Here is a 23369-nt window from a genome sequence, read left to right as displayed (position 1 = left end):
CTGAATGTTGACGTATAGTTACATTGAACTTATTGTAACCCAACCCTATTTGGATCCCCAGATCATCGAATGATAAATTATTGCCATTCGAACAAAGCCCACTATCTCTCGATCTGTGCTTATTCTAAGTTCATTTGTTGCTAAACCAAGACTTGATTTATGGTTTCGCTATTTTTGGCATTAGGCGACCAGTCTACACAGCCCTGTACTTATTTTTGGATATCAGAACAAAAGATCTACTCCAGATAAAGCCTCAGGTGTCGTTCATTAAATATTTGCTTTTGGGAGAAGCAATTTAGTAAACTGCAGCTTGGGCTCAAAATTTACTTCTAGATTGCGCTTTGTGCTATGCCCTAACAACCCGTGTGCTTTTCATATACCTATGTACCTAGTAACCTGTAAAACAGAGGTATTGTTTATTGTTTACCTCAAATATTTAATATTGCTCCTCCAATCGGGACTACATCTATTCTACACATTTATAATTGACAAAAACCAAGTGCATCCATTCATATAAAGGGGATATATAGCAAAGAAATACGTTCTAAGTAGGGTTTAAGGCTATCAATCTCGTCTAACAAGCTGGAGGTAGAACAGTTAGTACCTGATGGGGTTCGTTTAAAAACCCGTCCAGTAGGGCGCCTGCTATACGCTTCATCATGGGGCCCAATCAGGAGGAGCAAGAGAGGGACCGCGGTAAGGAGGAGGTGGGGTGGTAAGGCGCTCAGGGTCCTCTAGAAGCTCCTGCAAACCTGACTCAGAAGAGGGCCTATCCGAAGGAGGGAGGTTCGGTACTGGGGCGGCATGCGGGTCTGGCAACCCTAGGGCGGCGTACGGGGGCGAGCCGGTCACACTCGATCTATGGAGAGCTACAGTGAAGGTATCAGTCGAGGAAAAACCCCCGTGGTACACATAGTGCAAAAGCTTCAGAAGATTTCCTCTGGAACGATCACCGATAGATGTGGCTGTGATGGGATAGTCGTGGACTCTAGACCCATCGTGGTGGATGAATTGAGCTAGCACGATAGGCGGCGATCGGATATCTAGCAGGAATCGGTTAATACCCTGGGCCCTCTGTACCATCGCCTGGATATGAGCCCAATGGAGGCGGTGGTACGCGTTAAAGCTGCGTGTCCAATCTGGATCGAGGCCGGTTGCTGCGAGGCCGGCACATAGAGTCCAGAGAAGGTGGTCCTCGCTGATCCACTCGTTAACTACAATCACTGGCTGAGAAGTGGCACTGTTGGGTACTCGATTCACATTACACCGTACACATGCCTGGGGAGTGATCTGTAGATCTGCGACTGGTCCGCCGTAGCGTACTGCAACATTTCCCCACCTAGAAGTGTCGTCAGATGGCATGATGATATACAAAGTATGGGCTGCGAGATGTACACAAGTGGATTGCAATTGTATATTGGGTTGAATGTAGGTATTTGACTTTGGAGCTGTGTAGAATAGAACAATGTCGGCGAATTCCTGTTCTTGACGCGAAGATAGAAGGGTTTATATAGCCCCAGACACTCTGGGGCAGGGCTGACAGTAATAGACCCGAGAAAGAATGCCCCTATTGGGTATGAAAGAAATCAAGGGCATTGAAATTATTCTTTGTATTAAGTTATACAAATAAACTAAAAGCTATTTTCATTTCTAAAGAGCCAACTCTGTCCTTTGTCAAGATGAGGCCCAGAATGCTCGACAAAGCCTCGCGGAAAATGTAAAATAAGTTTCTAGATGAATATCCAATCAAAAAGAAAGAGGTAGACACATCTAACAAGGGATATAGCTATAGTGAACTAATACTGATCAGACCGCCAATATAAACATGCCAGAGAGCCAAAAAAAAGGGAATACTCAAACACCGAACTCATAAGCGAGTCTGCCTCCCGAAGTCCTATCATCAAGCTTGCATTGTTGACTACCATGAAGAGATTCTAGATTTCTTTCAATAGTGCTGCTGAGCACGCTGTGTGTTTCCTTGTCGATACTTCTTTGTTTTCCATATCTCACTACTTGAGGTTTCGTCAAAGGTTTCGAGATTTTTGTTGGAGGCATGGATTTCTGAGGTCTGACGCTTAAGAGCTCTTTCCAATATATCTTTCTCTCCTTCAATACTGGATTATATATGCAGTGACCTCTTTATACATGCTTACTTCAACAGGAACCAACAAGTCCCCTTTGCTTGCCTTCCGTATAATCAATTTCATCTATTTTTTAATTGTGCAGATAACCCATAGTTGAGCTTATAGTATCTAAATATCGATGTTAATGGAAAAATGGCTACCTGAAACCTGTATATACTATTGAAACGATCAAAGCCATTATGAAATAGATGTCAGACCATGATGAAACAGCATCTTAGGGCAAGAAACCAAACAGAGCTGTTGATTGGGAAGAACCTAACCAAGACACCTTGCGGGTAGCTGGCTACTTTGAGACTAAGAGATAACCCCGGGAATCTCAACAGCTCATATATTCAAAGAAAGCTCAAGTTGACTCAACGTTACAAGTATCACACAAAATTTTATAAAAGGATGTACAACCTCCAAGTTCCCTGAGTCCTGCACCTGTCGTCTTTCCAAACTCCACTACCTTGTAAACCGACGTTTACAACCATCTGATTTCATTAAAATACAATCATCTCACACCCATCTCATCTGTACTTGATCTCCACATATTCAATACAGTCATTTAACTTCGTTTTATCTTCCAATCCTCAGTAACCCGGGCGACCATATCCATGCCCGTGGCTATGTCCGTGTCCCTGGCTCTGTCCATGGGAACCCGGATACGGACCATGTGGCGGGGCATTGTGGCCACCGTGCGGCTGCGGGTGACCAAACTGGTCATCCTGCTGTCTATAGGACGAAGGATTCTGCGAGCCGCCATAATGCTGCTCATGCTGTTGATTACCCTGGTAGCCGTGAATTTGTTGAGGTACGTGCTGAGGCTGGTGATAGCCTCCATGCTGCTGTGGGTGGGGTTGCGGGGCCTCATGCCTACCCCCTACCTGGTGGTCCTGATATGAGCTGGGCTGGTTCTGCTGGGCTCCTTGGCCATTTTCATTGCGTGACAAGCCGCCAGGGAGGAAGTTGGAGAATTTTCCTTCGAGTTTGCTCAGGTTAGACAGGCCGGGGATACCGGAGAGTTTGTCCCAGGGCATGCCAGAAGAGCTGTTTGTTGATTGTTGTTGGTGATTTTGGTGCTGATTTTGTTGGGGGATGGATGAGGAGAATCCGCCGGATGAATGTCCGCCATTGTTACTGTGTCCGTAGCTTTGGCTTTGGTGTTGACTCTGGGGTTTACCGTGCGAGGCACCGCCCAATGCCGCGAATCCGCCATGAGGACCATTGTGAGTGTGGCTTACTCCACCGGTGTTACGACCGGATCTCACGCCCTCTGAGCTGAGGATGGAGTCAAGGGAAGCACCGCGGTCTGGGCGGGCATGGACCCATTTCTCGACGGCCTCGAACATTGTACGATGGGCATCATTGCGCATGTTGCGCACCGCTGGGTGGTGGAAGACCTGCAGGCAGTCATTGAGGACCTCGTCCTCGGAGACATCGATGTGCTGCCAAGCATATAGAATACGAGGCGCGATGTACTCCACGATTGCAGAGGCAACCCGTCCGGCAGGCTCATTCAGAATGTTGGCAAAGTGATCCTTAGAGAGCAAGGAGTGGGTGGGGTCTGTGCAGTGAGGATCGGTCCACGGTTCATACTGGTGCTTGCCAGAGGCATCAATAACACCTGCTGATCCACTTTGAATGGATTTGGAAGCAGCCTTAATTAGAGGTCGAATGAAAGGTGCTAGGAGCGACATGATGACAACGGTCAGAGTCTCGGAGATCTTCTCGACGAGTGACTCTAGGCCTGGGATCTTCTCAATGATCGAGTTCAAGCTCCGCATCACCTTGTCTCGGAAGGCCAGGATGGGATAGATCTTTGAGACTGTCTCCTGAGGGTTGAAATCAGGCATACCTTCGAGCCCAGAATTAGGCTTCAAACCCCCGCCAGAAGATTGAGTGGGCCCCGCACGAGACCGTTCGTGGCTATTGGAAGCGGACTGCGCATAGCCGGTTCCAGCACTACGGCTCCGGTTAGCCATTTCTTGTGCCGCCGACGACCTTTTGAGACCTTCGGCCTCGCTGACGAGCTCCCTAGTACCGGGGATCTTGCCCAAGAGCCCAGTCAAAACATTAAGGGAGCTATTTGACTGCGCACTCGTTTCCGCATCACCAAGCGCAATATCCATCTCGTTGATCTCGGATTGAGCAAAATGATCATTTGCTTCTCCCATCACAGAATGAAAGAAATCGACCATACCAAATGTTCCCGTCACAAGCGGGAAAACGCGATGTCCTTGAAGGTTGATCTGGGTGCCAGTACCCGTATGCGGGAACACATTCTTGAGACCCATCTCGCGCAACGCCAGTTCAACATAGTTGGTGTGTGCGGCGAAATCCTCCAGCGTGTGTAGTCCCTGGCCCAGGCACCGGAGTGCTTCACACAGGTCCTCCTCTCTGCCCTTATTGTGTCCGCCATTGGTGTAAGTCCGTCCATAGTGGATACTGCGACTAAGACTGAATTTGATAAAGGCAGAGCTGGTAGCCCAATCTCCTTTCTCGTTGGCGATGTAGTTCTTCATACCGGTGCTCGGGTCAATCTCGAGCTCGATAGCACGAACGGGTGGGCGCAAACGCTTGTCATATTGGCGTGCATCTTCATTGTCGGCATAGTCCTTGGGGTTACTGCGAGAAAGAAGATAATCAGCACATATATTTTCAAGCGATCAAGAAGCTCGAGCTTGGCTTACTCAATATGTTCTTCAGGACGGTAAACACCCAATCGATCCGAAGTGACCTCAAATTCACCTGTGGCATAGCCGAAGCTCAGGAACGAGAGGACCCACACCAAAACACGGATGGTATCGGCCTGCAGATTTTTAAGAGTCCCAACATCCATTGCCTGTGAGCTACAGAAGCTGTTAGAACATATCGATCTTTCGGTTCTTTCATTGAACTCACTAATCGCGCAACCAGTTACCAAAATACACGCGCTTCATCATGGTGGAGGTCCATTTGTGGCCGGATATGAAAGCCAGCGTCTTGAGGACATCTTCGATATCACCATGGCGCCAGTTCTTGCCTTCGACGGCGGAGATAGAAGCAATATTTCCAGCTCCAAAGGCGTGTACCTGCGGGAGGATTAGGAGCAGTACTAGCAGGGCGGAGCCCGCGTGAAGGAGGGGCATGGTGGGGGTGAGATATGCGAGGTGGTATTTTTGTCCAAATTTGAGGGGATAATGATATAGAATATCCCAAGAGATTAGAGGCTAGAAAAATAAGCAAAAGAGGTTCTAAAGGAAAATCGTATCAAACTGTGGCAGAGGATTCAGCCGTTCGACCTCTTGGCCATTCTTGGCGATCCCCATGACGTCCATGTCTTTGAAACCAGAAATTGGCGTTTGTTATGTTTGATGATTATTGAGTTCTACTTTAATATTTAGAATCAAACACTTCATATGCATATGAGATATAAACATGTATATACAAGATACATATATGTGTATATAAATCATGTGGTGTATGTCAAAATAACAACAGTACCGTAGAAAGGTCACATCTGGAGATCCACGGTAGCATTGAGATCGAAGTTCCAGAAAGTAAATGCGACGCCGCTGCGTCGTATTGTTTTTTAGCCTATTTCAACCCCGCAGATATAAATTCCAACTTAAGCGCTCCAGATATTTCTTAGATATCCAAATACTTGAGATCTAATTCTTTTACTCGTTAATCATTTTCTCTACTCAGAATGTCCACCCCAAACCTAGATGCCCTCAAGCGCGATGGCTTTGTTGCAGTCCGCAACCTCCTCACCCCGGACGAGGTATCGGACTATCGCGAGATCGCTACAAAAGCAACAACCCTAACTCGCACCGGGGGATGGCCACACTTCCGCACCGTCCCGAAACAATTCCCACCATGGCCGACGACCGCACCGCCCGCCTCGGAGGGCGGAATCTGGGGCGTGCAGCACCTAATGCACCCGGAAATGCCAGGACGGGATGGTTTCGCTAAATGCTACTTCTCTCCGACTATTCTCGCCGTAGCAGAGGAGTTAATGGGCATTGAAAAGACCGACGAGACCGAGCCACTCGTTATGGAACTGTTCAACCTGCTCGTGGCACCGGAAACCAAAGACTTTGAGCTTCGCTGGCACCGCGACGATATCTCCGAGAAGGCGACTGCGGAGGAAGAACTCGCCCAGCTTGCAGCTAAGGCACCTGGTGGCCGTCAGTCGCATTGCCAGTATAACTTGGCGCTTTGCCCTGATGCGTCGCTGATTGTTATACCGGGGACGCATACGCGCGCTCGCACACAGGTCGAGCGTGAGGCGGATCCTTATGCTCCCGAGTTGCCAGATCAATTGGTTGTTCAGTTGCAGCCTGGAGATGCGGTGTTTTATAACAGCAACATTTTGCATCGTGGAGTTTATCGGGGGAAGAGTGAGGGTGGCGTGGAGACCAGGTTGACTTTGCATGGGAGTCTCGGGTTGAAGGCTTCTAGGGATGGGGGTGCTGATGCTGAGGAGAAGAAGAAGGTTAGGGCTACTGCGGTGCTGCAGCATGGAGTCGGGGCTTGGGTTAATCGTGATGATGCTGCCTTTGGACTTGGTAAGAGGGCTGAGAAGATGAGAGCTAATCTTGTTGAGATGGGGACTGGAGAGGGGGTTGGATATTCTTTGCAGGGATAGACTTTTCAAGACATCCTCAAGACATGACGAATATTGTTGCTTCTTGTTGCTGTTTGTATGTATTTACCACTGGATCTGGTTATCTTATGTATAGAGCAGAATGTACAAATGATGAAACTTTACAGTTGCGGGCTTGACCCTCCCTACTTGATCAAAACCTCCAGACAAAGATTGGGGAGTCTTCTGATCTTCCTGGTTATTGTTCAAATCTGCTCATGTGGCTAATAGTTCTGATATTTCTCTTTGCCCTTTTCTTTAGCAATGCTACTATCACCTATATACAAAAAGAGTAATAGACCCACCCAGATCCAATCACGTGCCTCTAAACTCAGTTGAGTTTCACGCTAACCTATATCTAGTCTAGTTCAAATCTCCCTTGGCCAGACTGATTCCACTTGCCAATCCAAAGATCTGTCCAACACTATCACTCACACACTCTGAAATGCTGCCTTGATCCTTGGTCTGAGTCAAGCAACCTCCAGCAGAGCTGCGCAAATGACCAGACATGAAGTGCTCCCAGTTGGTACCATGTCCACCATGGCACTTAGCAAGCGAAAGCTTATCTCCAGTAGCAGCAAGACAAAGCGAGTCATTCGACAGAGGTCTCAAAGTCAGCTTAGTGCCATCGCCCGTCTCCGGAGCATGCCAGACCTGGGAGTCCAAACCAGCACACTTCTCAAAGGTGACAGAATCAGTAGAAGCAGTCATGCAAAGATCGGCCGGAGTATTGAAAACCATGCCGGTAGGTGTGGTCTTAGTACACTTCTTGGCCATCGCAATACGGAAGACCTTGGCGACATGGGAATCGAGCTCGACTTTGATAGCAGAGTCGATAGTTAAGTCTTCGCCGGCGACGAGTTCGCGTGCTTCATACTTGCAAGAAGACGACAAACCAAGACGTGCGAGGGAGACAGTCGTTGTGGCGGTTTCGGCTCCGCGGTTCAGCACGGTCAGGAGTCTGTCTCCATTCTCCAGAGAGCGGGCCAGGACATCGAAGGTGCCATCGCGGCTGACGAGAGCAGATTGTTGCGACAACGGATCCTTGTTCACGGCAATGAGGGCCTTGTTGGAAAGGAATGCGATCTCCTCGTCCGAGAGAGCGGGGATGTAAGCACTGATAATCAGTGGCGCACCCATAGAAGACCAGAGCGCAAACTGAGATTTCTTCTCATTCATAGAGAGGCTTGGGTGGTCTGGGATCAGGAAGTCGGGATCGTTATAGTAGCCCGGTTGCTGGTAGCGCACGAGACGCACGTGGAAGTCATAGTTGTACATGATACTATTCCAGGCATTGCCCTCGACGGAGTAGGTGATCACATCCGCAGAGTGACGTGCCAGCTCGGCGGTCTCTGGGACCCAGTCCATGACAGTCGCCCAGTCCGCTGCGTCATCTTCGAAGTACGCAGGCGCGGAGTTGGAGAAGATGAGCGGCTTCGGCATGGCGCTCAGAATCTGGTGCCACTGCTCGTAGCGCACATGATACTCCTCGCGTATCGTGCGGCCTTCCTCCTCCCAGAGATTGCATCCGTCCAGCTTGAGGTAGTCGATGCCCCAGCTAGCGAAGAGTTCGGCATCCTGCTCCTCGAATTGGTAGGAGCCTGGATAGCCACCGCAGGTCAAGTTTCCGGAATCTTCGTAGATACCAAGTTGGAAGCCCTTGCTATTCACGAACTTGGCGAGCCAGGGGATGCCGTTCGGGAACTTCTCGGTGTCCCACTGTAGGGAACCATCCTTAGCACGGTCGTAGCTCATCCAGCAATCATCCAGCGTGAGGCGGTCATAGCCTACGTCGAGGAGACCGCGGTCTAGCATTGACTGTGCTGTCTCGGTGAAGAGCGTCTCGTTCAGATCGCACATGAAGCGCGCCCAGTTGTTGAACCCCATTGGGGGTGCTGGGGATAGGCTTGGGTTCCCAGAAGAGGCATGCACTGGTAGCAATGGGAGCGCTAGGAGGCCGGCCATGCTGCGGGCAGCCCAGCTTTTGGGCGAGACTGTCTTCATGATGTCTTTACAATAGGGGAGTATAGACAAGACGAGGTGGAATATAATATGCTTTGATGGCGTAGGCTTGGAATCGGCTGAGGCGTATATTGTGAAACAGGGCGGTTTTATGCTATTTAGGGCCCCTGAGCTCAACTTCCTTCACCTTCTTTACTGGCTAGCTTTCAAGCATTCCCCCGCACCGACGTCGCATCCAGAACGCACTGGGATCTGCAGTAATCGAGGCGGGGGATGTGATAAACATTGCGACGGTGCCATCCGACAGATAGCATCCTTAATGAAGTTGCATATATTTGCATACAACACGAAAGTTCCTTGGAAGGGTATACATTTTGTACTCAGATTCCAAGATCCGCAAGTGGAGAGACCGATCTTCACGGGACAATGTCGCGGTTGTACCCAATCACAGTGCTGCAGAGCTTTGGCCCAGAGTCAAGAGAAAAAAAAACCCCCATGTGAAATATGATGCATCACAATTTCCCCCAACACTGTATCTTCAACCGTATCTGTGGCATAGCTGAACCTGCATAACCGAGATGCGAAAAGTCCGGACTTTTCTGAGTGGAACACCCCGCTACTCAAGTCCAACAGTTTCTCCGATTCCTCCGATCTTCTAGGAGAATTGATATTTGAAACATTAACCACTGCTACGGTAGAGTGGTATTATCGCAATGCCTCCCGATTCTAAGACGAAAATACGCCCGCAGCAGTCCTGCCTCAGATGTCGCGAGCGCAAAGTGAAGGTACTCTCTTTCCTACGTTGCTATCTTACTATCTCTACTCCTACCTCGCTATCTCTACTCGCACTATTTATAATCCACTAATCACCACTCTCTTACTAGTGCGACCGGTCTATACCATGCCACGCCTGCATAATTCGCGGCCTCGAAGCAGAATGCACCTATCTAACAACAGCTGAAGATCGCGCCCACATCAGCCAATCCGAGATAATCAACCAACTACGCCGCGAAGTCGCACAGTTGCGGGGACGTCTAAACCAAAGCCCACGAGAAACCGGTCATAGCCAAAGCCAAAGTCAGAGCCAGCAATCGCGTCCGGACCAAAGGGTCGGATCATTGTCAGGAAACGGTCAGAGTTGGACACAATATACGCCTCCGCCCACGGGCTACAGCTATGACGGCCATAGCTATGCCAATGGCTCTGGATATGCGACCGGCGCTGGCGCTGGATTTGCCTCCGCGAGAGGTACCCCGGATACTAGTGAAGCCAGCTGGCGCGGGTCGTCGCCATCCTCGTCGATCACAACTATGACGAACTCTATAACTGTTACAAGTCCTGATAGTACGGGAAGTGAGAATGGAGCTGGATCGATGTCCGCTTCGTCACGGTCTGCTTCGGCTTCAGCTTCTGTTTCGTCTTCAGCTTATCCTATCGCGACGAGGTATGCGCCGCAAGTTGCGGAGCTGGATAGGGCGACTACAGTTGAGTCGCTTGCTTTTGGAAGTATGTTTTGCTTTTGTTCCGTTTTGTTTTTGAGCTTGTGTTAACTTTGGGTAGATACTGTAGAAGATGCGACAATGTTCGGTTGTACGGGGGGGACGTCCTTCGTTCCAGGGGATATGTCCGGAACAGTCCCAGTCCCGATGCAGGGTCTCCCTGTAAATGGGTTACACGCACAAGACGCGATGTTAGGGATGCACCATCCGCCGCTATATGGAGCCAATAGCGATGATTATATGCTTGACGGAGGCAAAGCACTGCCATACTTACAACACACTGGCTATCCCGCGCCCATATCAACAGCGACAGCAACACATTACGGGGAGGAATATCCAATATCAAATGAAGATGACAGGCCTTATGCATATCATCATTGGGGGCTAGATGCATACGGGAATCCGAATCCGAGTCCGAATCAAGTCCCGCATACGCATATATACCAAACCCCGTTTCATTATTCAACCATCAACACCTATCCAACCGAGCCCTTCTCCCTACCAACCCCGATACCCGTGGCAGGCGATATTTCAAGCCATCCTAACCCTATTTCCCAGGACCGTCCTTCACCAAGAACCATCATGAACTCAATGCCGAGCTCCTGGAGGGGTGAGGGGAAACAGGAACTGCTGGAAATCCTGCTAGAAACAATTGCTAGCTGTGACGAGCAATGTTTACCCCAGGTGATTCAGGTCTTGCGGACAAGTCCTTCGCCCGAAGAGGCTGTATCGGGGGTTTGTTTGGTTCTCGGGATTGGGAATGGGCGATGACGACGGTGTAAGCGCACACTCAAACCGAGTCCCGAATTCAGGACTAGGTATGTTGTGTGCATATGTTGAATGCATTAGAATCGAGTGGTTCGCGTCAGGTTCAGAGCTGGGTCTCTGGAAAAACCACTCGGTGGATATATCACATAGCCCGGTATCGCTTGTCGATACCAGACAAGTAAAGCCAGGTGGAGACTGTCCGAGACAGAATCACCGCATTGCACCACATCGTCTTCTCGTCCTCTCATGCATCACGATCTCGTCCATGTCCACATGAATATGAACATCAATGAAGTGAACGATCTGGTACATAGAAGCGCCTTTATACATTAATCCGCAGAAATAGAGTCATCAAGCCATAATTCATGTCATCAGGTAGGGGGGCCGACAGAGATGGGAGAAGAGGTATTCTTAATCTCAGTTACAGGTCGTGGGGTATCATTGTCATAATCATCACCACAATTCTGAGTCTCAAGACGCCTCGGAATCAGTGGTTTCGTCGTCGAAAGGCCGCTGCCCATAGACAAAGTGGAAGCGTGTATAAAAGTGGTGCGAGTTGCTCATCAACTGCTTCCGTACCTTGTCCATATAATCCTGTGCTTCCTGATAAGTGAAGCCCAGGACTCGAGTGAAGAGAGCCAGCGTGTACGGCTCGACAGCTTCCAAAATAGCTACCTTGCCGACGCGGCCGATTTCTTTGTAGCGGCGGTTCTTGGGCCAGCCACCAATAGGACACTGAAAGTAAGTCATAAGTCAATGTACACAAACAACAGCCAGGTAAAACGGCGTCCATACCTTATAAATATCATCAGTAATATTCGCAAACCCCTGCTCAGCCATCCACCGCGCAACCTTCGGCGAAATATCCATCGGCTTCCCAAACTTCTTACCAGCCTGCCTCAACAATTCAAGCCAGCCAGTAACAGCAGTAGCGCGCTCATGGGTCCCATCATCGGAATATACATCAACCTCAAAATCTTGCACCTCAAACCAGCCGCCAGGCTTAAGGTGCTGATAGACCTGCTTAAGCAACCTCTTCCAATCCCCGATACCGCCGTTCATAGATCTTGCATGGATATAGTCAAATGCTTCACCGGGCGAGAAAGCCCAATCACTCTCCGCGTCATCGATAAAGAAGCGGCAATTGGGCGGCGCCCAGTTCGGCTGGATGGGACTGAGATCGGTGCCGATGATATCCGCCTGCGGGTAGTCTTCGGCCATTTCTAGGGCCCATTCGCCGGTGCCGGTGCCAATGTCGAGGATGCGGCGTGGAGTGGATGCGTGTATCGGTGCACGGTGCAGATCCCCGCCCGTGACCAGTTTGAAGAGGTGGTGCAATAGTGCTAGGCGGTCTTGTTCTTCTTCGTCGTTTGGAAATGGGTATTGGCCGTTGCGGTAGGCGTGATAGCGGCGGCCATTTTCGTAGCTGTAGTCTCGGACGGAGGATACAAAGGATATGTTTGAGTTTGCGATGGTTTGGGTTTCGAAGAGGGAGTCATCATCGCTTGTCTGCGGGTTGTTAGTGGGGGTTGGGGATTTATTGGAGGTTTATAAACGAGGAAGAGTGGGAAAGATTCAAGACTTGGAGGTGTGAGATCGGCGAGGGTGATCTCTTTGTTTTTTTGAGCACTGACAGGTACAGAGGGATAGGGGTAGACATTGGATCAAAGAAGTAAAAGGGGATGATATACTTACGTCAATTTGAATGCGTTCATCGAGATTGGGCGGTGACATGGCGAGAGATGAAAGGTAGGGAGATTGAGAGGAGAGAGACAGAGAGAAAGAAAGAAAGAAAGGTAGGAAGGGAGGTTTTCTACCCTGTGAGCAGAAAGTAGAGGGGGAAGTGAAATGAAGCTATCAATTCCAAGAAACCTAAGAAACCCAAGAAACCCGAGAGAGAGGATACCGGGAGAAAGCCTAGCGTAGCCACTTATTTTTTTTTCCCTTCCCTCTTTCCACCTGGCCGGTTCAGTACCTTTGCTTTTTGTTGAAACCCCGCAGGAAATCCGACAGCCTGGTACGGGAAACTCGTCTATTCCAAATCGGTCGATGGTCCCCGGGATTTGGATTTCCAAGGTTTCAATTAGCCTTTTTGAATTGGTTCCCGGGATTTGAACCCTGGTTGACTCGTCTATAGGTGGAGCCCGAGCACTCTATACCAAGGGTGCCAAGGAGTTTATCTTTTTAAATAAAATATTTATTTTATTATTTTATTATTGACGAAAGTCCTGTAACAAGCATACAACATACTACTCTGTACATACATACATAGTACTGTGATTGGCTAGACTTCTAATACATATGTGTTCCGAGTGATTGCATATAACTGAGAGTATCTGGGCATCATGAAGTTCTCGAAATGACATTCTTACTTGACTATACTAATACGGAGTACGGAGTACTCAGACAGTTTAATGCCCTGCGTGATATGTCATAAGCTGATATTACGATAATCCCTCCGCCCTTGTCTATCCATACAATAATAGACAGAAGGAGGCATATGTATGTACATACCCGTGCCAAGCGCCCAATACCTATTTTGGTATAGTCGTTGGGCGCTTGACACATCCACCTGTAATTGCACGGTTGAGAAAATCAGAGATTCTGCCGAGTATGGAAGGCGGAGAGAAGACTAGTCCTAGACCAACTACACTCTATGAGCAGGAGTCCTGCGACAACCGGATTTTACCCGCACCCCATCAAATATATATAACCACTTTGAACTATATATATCTACACCACCAATGCATTAAATATATATAAGAGTAGTATTAAAATGTAGGTAAATAGCTAAAGAATTCAATGCATTTAATATTTGGTGTAATAACCTCTTGCTTTGCGCGTAGCAAGTAATCTTCTAGGTACAGATCGGATCAAATCGTCAATTACACCTTGATCAAGTGCATCGTATATACTATCATCGACTTATCTTTGCGATCCCATCACGTAGCGATCAGATATCATCCATCTCTAGGGTCCTCAGTTGAGCCGCCCTGTGCCCTCTGGCTGGTCATCCCTTGCCCCGATCGAACACGGGTGGATATCATGCCTAAAGCTCGGCCCCGATCCTCAAATCACAGGTCTCTAGATATATTAGCCACGCCATGGATAGCCCCACACAGTCTACGAGGAGTAGTAGTAGTAGATACATAATTACTATACCAGTAAGATACTTATTCCCACGCAAATTGAATCTGGTATAACAAAGATAGGCCTTAAATTTGCTGCCTATCATCCTTGGAAGGCAGAGTTCTATCCACTGAAACGACCAACCATCCGGGTACCACTGCACGCCATAAGATCGTTTGCGAGAAGATGCAAGATGGCGGTTGGCACAAGGAGCAATGCTGCATCTGCCACTGACTGTTTCAGCTTGCTCCCAATGGTGGTCTGAGTTGAAATTGCAGTTTACATTCCTACTATGGACTTCCTGATGCCTCAATGGTCGTCCCGGGCAATAGCAAGTACTTTTAAGATCCAGTCATTCTGGAAGTCAAGATTTCGAGTAGATGGTGCCCGTGGGGTTTTATCCTGTCTCGTTGAGAGTCCCAAAAGCAATGATACCAAAGACTGGCGACTACTCTACAGGTGTACAGCAAAGGTCGATCGGGATCATCATCCTCGACTTATACCGTTTTGGCAGCAGCGGAAGGATAGCCGATGGCTGAGGGCAAGATGCTCACTTACTGCAGCCTCAGACGAGCAAATTGCTTCTCAATCCAACTTACTCAATGAAGTAGCGCTATGCTGAAAGGAGGCTTCCGCTGAGATTCAATCTGCAAGATTTCGCAAAGATGGGAAAGACTTGGGATCTGCAAAGCTTGCTGGATAGAACATGATCCGTTTGTACAAGCCGTTCCATTACAAAACTCTGTGACTAACTTGGCCGTGTCTATCATATAGGGAGGGGCAGTGCCTTTTATTACTGGATTTGACCTACTGAGTGCAGATACGCGCATCACTTTTGGCTATCGACTACCGGGGGCACAGGTTTTGATTGACATCGAGGACAAGTAACTTGGAGGATTTGAGGTTGACATCGGCAAATGCGGCATCCATACGATACGCCCCATCTTCCATACAGGTCACACTTTGGAATTGATAGGTCAACCAGGGGGTTACTGTCCCTGAGAGTCTGTACAGATAGTCTCAGAACAAGACATCAAAGCTTTCTCCGGAAAGTTCGATGTAAGTCACTTCTGTCCCAGCTGACCAATGCCTATTAGGTGCTCCTATAACTTGCAATTCCTCATAGCTGCAATTGCAATGGATCCTAGCAGCGTGAAAGGGCTGCCGAAAGGAGCGATGCGGAAATTGAAACATCCCTTCCAAGGCTCCAATGAAAAGCCTAAAGGATTTTACCCCACGTTGTGAGATCCATAGAATAAATAGGCTTCAGGCGAACGGGTCGGTCCTCTCTGTCCGCCCCGTTAGCTAAATTCGTAACTTAAGATATATCAATACTGCGTCCTAGAGGCGAAACAATCAAGATCAATCGCCACATTGATGATGCTACACAGATAGCTTTTTATTGAGGAAAAGTAAGCGCTAGAGACTGTACGGAGTTCTCCGTACAACAATGGAGAAAATTAGCGCGGTGCGTTTTAGATACCTAGTAGACAGCCACCTACTTAATCGCGTGCTCAGTTTTACCCAGTGACCACAAAGCGGTAAATGGTGAGCACTAACACAGAAATGGAAGCCAAGAGACCAAGAGACAGCTATTCATTTTAAGTATACCCAAGCCTGGTGAGATAGCCTAACTCGGCTGGGAACCCATATACATAGATTTAGAAAGAAAGCTTGGGAAAAAAATCACCGAAAAGGACTCCAGAAGAAGCAAAAAAAGAGAGAGGAAAAAAAAAAAGCAAAACCTAAAGTAACAGGGATCACCCACCTGGGCATAGTCTCAGACCCGGCTGTCTGGTGCGTCTCCACATGGAACGGATAATCACTGGGTGGAACCTTGGAACCCTCGACCGTGGGTCTCGGGAAGAACCAAGGAATTGGATGCTGTCTGCAAGGAAGAGACAGGGATGTCTTTGCTTGAGTTTTCTAGTACCCCCCGTTTCAATCCGTACAATATACGACTTACCGCATAACTATGTAGCTGTAGGAAATGCTCACACATTTAATAATAGGGTGCTGACATCAAATAACTAAATGAACAGGTCCTTATATCTCTGTCTTCAAATAAGAAGTTTTTATGGCCAACTCAGCCTTTCCCGCGAAGTAATATAATTCGGGCAATCAGGAAATAAATGGCGGCGCTAGCGTCCTGGGGTCGAAAATTTCATCCGACATTACTATACAAGTGGATATCTCCACTCCATTCATAATATTCCATCCAATTATCCCATCGCACTTCATACTCAGCATGGAATACAATAAATTAGAGGCCGTGTAACGAATGATTGGAGGGCATGTACGTTGTTGGGACCCTCCCATGACTCTTATTATTGTAGGTTTGTATGCAATCCCCGAAGCACCCAAATCGCTTTTGGCAAAACTTCCGAGCACGATAGCCCACAATATGATAGTCTAGTGACATCACGCTAGGGTTTACAATGGAATGTGCACAAATAATATCAACACAAAATAAGGAGATGATAAATAGACAAGGCTTATCTAGGTAGAGATTTCCTTACTGAATAATCTAGCCCTAGTCAGAATATGGGAATTAGCGATTTTGGTATGGCAATAGGCTTGATCACGTACATTCTTTGACCTTCTGGAAAATAATCCCTCTAGCCGGCTTCCAAAATAACTTCAAATCTTCACCTGGGTGAGGTTTACAGAAATCAACCTCAACGACTTGAATCCTTGTATTCTTGCTGGCCCCTTCAGTTTGACCAAGGCGCCCTTTCTCCTGGGTATTGGTAAATGCAATAGATTCTCTAGTCCCGACCTGAACAGCATTTAGCCACTCAAGCTGTTGCTCATTGTCATAGAAAGCTTTTGATATGATTTTCCCAATAAAAAACCAGAAAGGCCAAGGTTTGTTAAAATCATATGGGATTCCGGCGACAGACTGCATGATGGAGTCCAGTCTGTTGTCAGAAAGGCTTATCAAAATTAAATGGTTAGAACCTTGGCTAGAATAAGGGCCAGAAGAGGCCATCCATGAGGATGTCACTAACTGAACAACAACATGAGTGATATCTGATAACAAGAGGTCTTTAAATTGGTCTTCGGCTATTATCTTGACTGAAGTAACTGGGACTGTAATGGCCTGGTAATCTGGCAATGTTTCATCCATTGTTTCCGACGCACAAGATTTGTTAAAATCGATGTCTGTGACCGTGTTACTATTTCAGGAATGAGACTCACCTAAATCGATAGATCACGTGCTAAAATTATAATACTACACCATGATCTATCCATACATGTATGTACACGGATATATGTAATTAAGAGATAGCACGATGGAACAAGGGGATATGGAACAGGGGTGGAATGGGAAAATGAAGGAGCAAGCTGGAGCTCCTTCCCAAAGTTGTGCTTTCCTTGATTTCTCCTCCGCCCATCCCATTTTGCTGCATCCAGTCCATTTACTCTATTTACTTCCTTGATTCTCACGAACCCTTCAAATGAATAGGCCTTTAGCAATATTAATTCGACAAAGAACCAAGATGTTGTGGACATACTGCATATGAAGTCTCGAATAATAAACAGCTCACTTTGGGGCAGACAAAGAACTAGCATTCGTGGACAGCGCTAATTCGTTCCAGACCAGCAAGCAGCTGCCAGGGTCCATAGTACAAGGATGTACATACATATGTACCAATGCTCATTATACGGTACTACAGGAAACAAGACCGAAAAATAAAACGAAAAATAGGTATGTTTACTCCGTACAAGTGACGGATACAAGTACTTGTATATTTTATTGGCATCCATGCATCAAACCATTAATGACCCGGGCTCGGGGGAGGGTACCCGCAACCACAGCCTCGAGTAAAACTTCACCTGGTTCCACTTACAGACTTTGCAGCTTAGCTTGCTCATCTGGAGTCAGTGCCGCATACAATTCCTGGAAACCAGGCTGTGTGGAGGCCTGTCGGAAGAAATCTACCAAGAAGCCCTGCGTTTCATCGTCCCGGCGACGCACACCAAATACACTCTCGGAGCCGCCCTCGCCGAAGCTCATCAGCCCCTGTTTCGTGGCTCCGATGCCGAGGTCCAGGACCTGACTGGGGAGATCCTCCCAGTCGTCATCGCCGTCGTCGCTGTCAGCTTCGTCCAGGGCTGCCGCAGTGGCAGCGTCAATTTCCTTGTTACCGGATGCTGCACCCAGCTCTTCGACCAGAACCTTGAAGATTTTTAGTGGTGCGGGCACGGTCGTGAATTGGTCTGGGTTTTTGCGCGCCTGAGAGCGGGTCTTGATTCGGCCGGTATCCTGGATGATGAGGTCGCCTTTGACAGGTACTTCGGCCACACGTGGGTCAGCGAGCTCGTATAGCCGTGCCAGGGCGAAGATATTCTGTTTGATCTCATCGTATCCGGCGAAGTTGACAGAGTGTTCAAGCCACTTGCTCAACACTACAGCGAGTCCGCTCTGGCCGCCTAGGTTGAGCTGAGACAGGAAGTCGACTACCTCGCGTGCACTGATGAGAGTGAGTCGTGCGAAGACGAGGATGAGACTTTGGATGAATTGCGCTTGCTGTGCTGTCGCCAGTCGTTGAGCCACGGCTTGCAGGAGCTGCGGCAGGTATGGACCGAGGCGCTCGGAGCCGGCCCGTTCGACCAACTCTGCGGCTAGCTGGCCGACCTCTGTAGCTGCGTTATCGTCCACGGCCGGGCCCAACAGGCGGTCAATGATGACCAACACAACTTCAAGTGCTTCCTTTCCAGAATGGGGATCACGCCAGGCAATGAATTGCGCAAAGTCGTGAGAGAGCATGTGTCGTACAGCCTCTGTGGCGGGACGGATCAAATCGGCCTCATCAGAATCCAGCAGCAGGTGGTTCAATTTAGGCATTACTGTCTCCACGAAACCAGCGGGCATCGGCTCGGGACTCCGTTCAGCCAGAGCGCGAAGAAGATCAGCTGCGAAGTTTGTCAAAGCATTCTCTTCAGTCAGATTGCCCACATCAATCGCGCCCATCAACGAGGGAAGTACCTTCTCACAAAGACGCATGTAAGAATCGGGGCCACTGTCGGTAATTTGGTCCACGATATCTTCAAATGCCTCTGTGACAGTCAAGGTCAATTGGAAGTTTTCGGCCCCACTACTAGCAATGCTGAACAGCACGTCGATGGCAGCAGACGACAGAACTATACTACAATCGGCCATAATAGTGTCCCGGAGCGTTTCTGCCAACGTGACCTTGAGATCATCAGAGTCGGTCTGTTCACGAAGGTCATGTGCAGAGATGAATTCTGAAATGGCCGCGATCACTGCAGGCTGGAAGGGGCGGGCCAATCCCTTCGGAAGAGCGGGCATCAGATCCTGAAGCACCCGAATGCAGGCCACTTGGACCACCTCGGCAGGGTCTTCGGCGATCGCCTTCAAAGTTGCCTCCAAATAGGACGATGTGGTCTGTTGGAATGCCTCGCCGGCGACCTTGGACAAAGCGCCAGCCACAAGATAGCCTCGAGCGCGGAAGAGCTCCTGTTCTTGTTGGGTCGCATATTGCACAAATTGGGTGAAGTGGGATGCCAGCTCAGGTGAGATCTCTTGATCCACTTCACCGAAGTCTCGAAGCAAACAGTTGAGAATGTACATGGAGGCTTCCCGTGATTTCCATCTAGTTGTGTCAGGTCAATATGATTTCACAGCCAAAATATAGAGTGGCACTCACGAAACAGACGAATCAGCGAAGATACTGTTCATGTAGCTCAGGAGACCCTCGGCAGCTGTACTCTTCAGCCATTCACCAGCCTTGACCGCTAGATCTCCGCTGCAAGTTCGAGGGGTATAGTTGGCTGTGACAGAAGTTTCCTCCGAGAGGAAAAGGTTGACGTCAATCTCCCATAGAGCTTCCTCCTCTGTTGTAATCTGTGCATAGGAGCTGGCGAGCTTCATAATTTCCGGAAGCCAGCTGGATGTGCTGGCAGTCGCACCGGCATTTTGGAGTTGCTGGTGTAGCTCTGCCTTTACTGGGGGTGCCTTCAATAGGGCCTGGATAATATCAAGTTCTTCCAAAACGAGGAAATCGAGTGAGTAGGGAAGTCCATCCCCATCCTCCAAACGGCTCTGCCTCCCCTCCTCAATATAGAAATTCTGGTAGATCGGCAATGCATTAGTGAGTTCTGTCCAGACTGTTGAGAAGAAAAGTGGGCTTTGTGCGGTTAAAAGAGCAGGGAACACCATGCGAATTTTCATAAGAGTCTATAACAAAAAAAAAGAATCATGTTAGCAGAAACCCAGCAAAATCAAGATGGAACTCCGCGTACCTTGACGACTTGCAACTTTAAGCCAACAATTCCCCTCCACTGCGATGCAATCTCCCCTTGTTTATGCTCCTCTTCCTCGCTGGGTGGTTGCGGTAGAGGTGCCTTTAAAGCTGTGTCGAAGAATGGCGACCATCCACTGAGCACCTCATCCATGAACTGCTTAATGGCCGTTTTGTGCTGTTCCAGAACCATTTCCAGAGTATCAAAGCAGGAGCGGAAGACCGCAACAGCCAGAGCACGCAGCATTGGCCGCCTGGACTCAGCCGTAGCTACGGCAAAAAGGGACGAAACGAGATCACGGGCGACATTGAAAAACTGCTCCTCACTGAATCCTGTATCGACAAGATCCAATAAAACCTTCAGCGCACCGTGCATCTGGCCATCGGTACTGGCAGAGTCATTGATTATACGGAGCAGTGAAGGGAGCAGCTCGGGCCAGTCGTCTGGGAAGTCGGCACTGGCTATCTTGCTGACAGCGAAACTTGCTGAGTTCTTCACCTTGCGCTGGGGATTATCGTTTGTTGCGAGGATTAATAGCGACTGGCGGACATTGGCTTTGCTCGCATCGCTGATGAGGATCTGTCCTTTGAATTCATCGAGAATGGGGGACCAGGCGGCGGCAATGAAGGTACGCAGGACCGAGAGCGCAGACTGGCGCAGGTTAACTGGAACCGACTCATGTGAAGCAATTGCTGTGAGTGAGGTTGCGAAGGAATCGTGGGCATAAAGATTTCCCAGCTGGGACTCTGCGGCTCTTCTGGTATCGGCCTTCGGTGACTGGGTGTCTGCCAGGAGCGACAGAAGTTCTTGCTCCATGGCGAGCAGAGTGAAATCAACGAGGCTGATTAGTGTTCGTAGGGTATTCCTGCAAAATATGAAAGAGAGATGAAAGAAGGGCTCTCAATCACGAGATATTGAGAATCCAATGTCTTGCGCGCCGGCAGATAAGGAGACGCGGAGGAGGGGCAGTTCCAAGGCGGTCGGCTCTATATCGCATCGAATTTATATTGACCCAAGCCTCTTTATTTGCACTTATGTACGGAGTAGTTTACTTGTTTATTAAATACCATTCTTTATATGATCGTACCTACCCATGTCCTCTAAGGTATGTTTAATATGTACCTTTTTCGGTCTACATCCGCTTTATACTGGCGCCTTCGTACCTACATTGTACATCGTACAGTGATAAGCCCAGCGACGCACTATTCCTAGTGGTACTATAGCTGCTGGCCATTAGCATTTGAGCCATCACATCAAGATGTAAACAAATTTTAAAAAAAACCTCAGAGTGGTATCTATAATCCAACTCCCCTCGTATCATCTTGAGCCAAATAAATCAGATTATATCAGTCTTACATCGTGAATGATAAAAGCCACATACGCGGCCCCCAAAAATTAGACATGACCGATTCGTCCTCGAAGGGAGAGATCACTTCGATCTGCACTGGTAAACAGAAAGATATGTTAAGGATCAAGGTCAAATGGAATGGACGGTGTAGAAAAATAGAAATTTATTTAGAACTTCGGGTATTCACAGTTTAATGCTTAATTTCAACTACATGCTCAATTTCTTTCTTAATAGCATCTCCAGATAGATTATACAATCACTCAAAATAGTCTGAGGTCAGGAACCCCAGAGATCAGACCTCCGCGGAGGTCGATCAGACACCCAGTGGACATGGGGCATTGAGGATCCAGTACGGAGTACTCCGTAGTGGTTTACCGTTTACCATTTCAGGACCTGCACTGTATGATGACTGGTCTAGACTGAACTGGCTCGAGCTTTCGTTAAGATCCAAGTTCTGATCTTCTCGGTTGATCTTATTGGGTCAGGATCCTTCGGAGAACAGCGGAGTGAGTTCCACTGAATTGACTCGGTGTCAGTTTGGGGGAAACGATGATTTGGGAGCTACATGGTCACACAGGTCGGGAAATAATACTATCAGTGAGACCAGAATTCAGAATAGATAGAATATATTCTTTATATAGGTAATGATTACAATAAGCGACTTCAAGAGGGTGGATACACCCACATAGTGTATCCCTGAAGAGTCTAGTATACCGTACTTATGTATATATGCCCCTCCGAAAGGTCCATAAAAATGTACAGAGGTACGGAGCACTTCCGTGGGCACTGTAGAAATAGATGGAAGGGATTGATAATCCACTACGGATGGCCAAGAAAGATACCTCATACGCTGCAAGACCTGTATGACTTTCCAAGTACGAATGACAGAACACAAACATTTTCCCCGGGAAAGTGTACCCTAGTCCTATGACCGCCACTGCCGTCAGTGTAAGAAGATCATCGGGTAAGCCAAAGGTGCGTACGGAGTGCTGGATCTTTACTGGAGAGAGTGGATAGGCGTATGATGTAGTACGGTGTACCCGGTACCTTGCTGATACCCAGTAGGTTCAAATGTTTTTACATCGATGTAGACTGTGGACTATGTAAAAGGTGTATATCTAATCTACTATATTACCTCTATAGGTATTATATGTCATAATGTGGTTTATATAAATCCCCAGAGTTCATTGCAACCCCAGTACATAGCTACATATAGTAGTAACTAAATAGGTCAGGTACGAAATTCTTCTCGGCTATATCCCAATGGTTCTTCAATCTGATTCCATGGTAGCTGGTTTTTATATATTTCAAAGTTTACATAGGTACTTTGTGCCTTTTTTTTTTTTTTTGCCGGGCGATGATCGCCCCTTTTATAGAGTATCCATCCACCTCACAGTGGACGGTGGGGAAGAAAAAGAGCAGAAAATTGTGTGCCCTTCTTGTTATCCATACAAATATGGTATGAATACTGGAATTTGTATACTGCAGACTGTATTTTTTTTTTCTTTTTCTGCTTTTTTTCCCTTTCTTGTAGCACATCTCTGTATATACGCTATACTAAATTGCTGCACACACAAGATTTTGGCTATATGAGAACATATCAAACCACCAAGATGGAATTTTAATAAGAACAGATAATA

The 23369-nt window shown here is 48.0% G+C and overlaps 7 protein-coding genes across 7 annotated transcripts; 2 read left to right on the top strand and 5 right to left on the bottom strand.

The window, feature by feature from the left end:
* Positions 1–657: 657 nt before the first annotated feature.
* N7479_011080 (uncharacterized protein) lies at positions 658–1362 on the bottom strand (the record flags this gene model as incomplete). Its single annotated transcript, XM_057258771.1, has 1 exon — positions 658–1362. The coding sequence occupies one exon, from the start codon at positions 1360–1362 to the stop codon at positions 658–660; it is 705 nt and encodes a 234-aa protein (XP_057106229.1).
* Positions 1363–2691: 1329 nt separating this feature from the next.
* On the bottom strand, positions 2692–5254 carry N7479_011079 (Het-C domain-containing protein; the record flags this gene model as incomplete). Its single annotated transcript, XM_057258770.1, has 4 exons — positions 2692–2750; positions 2797–4751; positions 4817–4975; positions 5028–5254. The coding sequence occupies 4 exons, from the start codon at positions 5252–5254 to the stop codon at positions 2692–2694; spliced, it is 2400 nt and encodes a 799-aa protein (XP_057106228.1).
* A 560-nt stretch (positions 5255–5814) lies between these two features.
* Positions 5815–6756, top strand: N7479_011078 (phytanoyl-CoA dioxygenase family protein; the record flags this gene model as incomplete). The annotated part of the gene is made up of 1 exon (XM_057258769.1): positions 5815–6756. One exon carries the CDS (start codon positions 5815–5817, stop codon positions 6754–6756), a length of 942 nt encoding a protein of 313 aa, XP_057106227.1.
* Positions 6757–7116: 360 nt separating this feature from the next.
* Positions 7117–8757, bottom strand: aglA (putative alpha-galactosidase; the record flags this gene model as incomplete). Its single annotated transcript, XM_057258768.1, has 1 exon — positions 7117–8757. One exon carries the CDS (start codon positions 8755–8757, stop codon positions 7117–7119), a length of 1641 nt encoding a protein of 546 aa, XP_057106226.1.
* A 671-nt stretch (positions 8758–9428) lies between these two features.
* N7479_011076 (Zn(II)2Cys6 transcription factor domain-containing protein) lies at positions 9429–10985 on the top strand (the record flags this gene model as incomplete). Its single annotated transcript, XM_057258767.1, has 3 exons — positions 9429–9500; positions 9600–10221; positions 10276–10985. 3 exons carry the CDS (start codon positions 9429–9431, stop codon positions 10983–10985), a joined length of 1404 nt encoding a protein of 467 aa, XP_057106225.1.
* Positions 10986–11453: 468 nt separating this feature from the next.
* N7479_011075 (class I SAM-dependent methyltransferase) lies at positions 11454–12716 on the bottom strand (the record flags this gene model as incomplete). The annotated part of the gene is made up of 3 exons (XM_057258766.1): positions 11454–11717; positions 11778–12491; positions 12678–12716. 3 exons carry the CDS (start codon positions 12714–12716, stop codon positions 11454–11456), a joined length of 1017 nt encoding a protein of 338 aa, XP_057106224.1.
* Positions 12717–17961: 5245 nt separating this feature from the next.
* On the bottom strand, positions 17962–21197 carry N7479_011074 (uncharacterized protein; the record flags this gene model as incomplete). The annotated part of the gene is made up of 3 exons (XM_057258765.1): positions 17962–19732; positions 19787–20316; positions 20382–21197. 3 exons carry the CDS (start codon positions 21195–21197, stop codon positions 17962–17964), a joined length of 3117 nt encoding a protein of 1038 aa, XP_057106223.1.
* Between the last annotated feature and the right edge of the window lie 2172 nt (positions 21198–23369).

Source organism: Penicillium vulpinum (assembly GCF_028829585.1).
Source record: "Penicillium vulpinum strain IBT 29486 chromosome Unknown utg000004l_segment0_segment0, whole genome shotgun sequence".
NCBI classification, from domain to species: Eukaryota; Fungi; Ascomycota; class Eurotiomycetes; order Eurotiales; family Aspergillaceae; genus Penicillium; species Penicillium vulpinum.
Note: the sequence above shows the minus strand (reverse complement) of the source record. Positions and strands in the feature narration are given on the sequence as shown.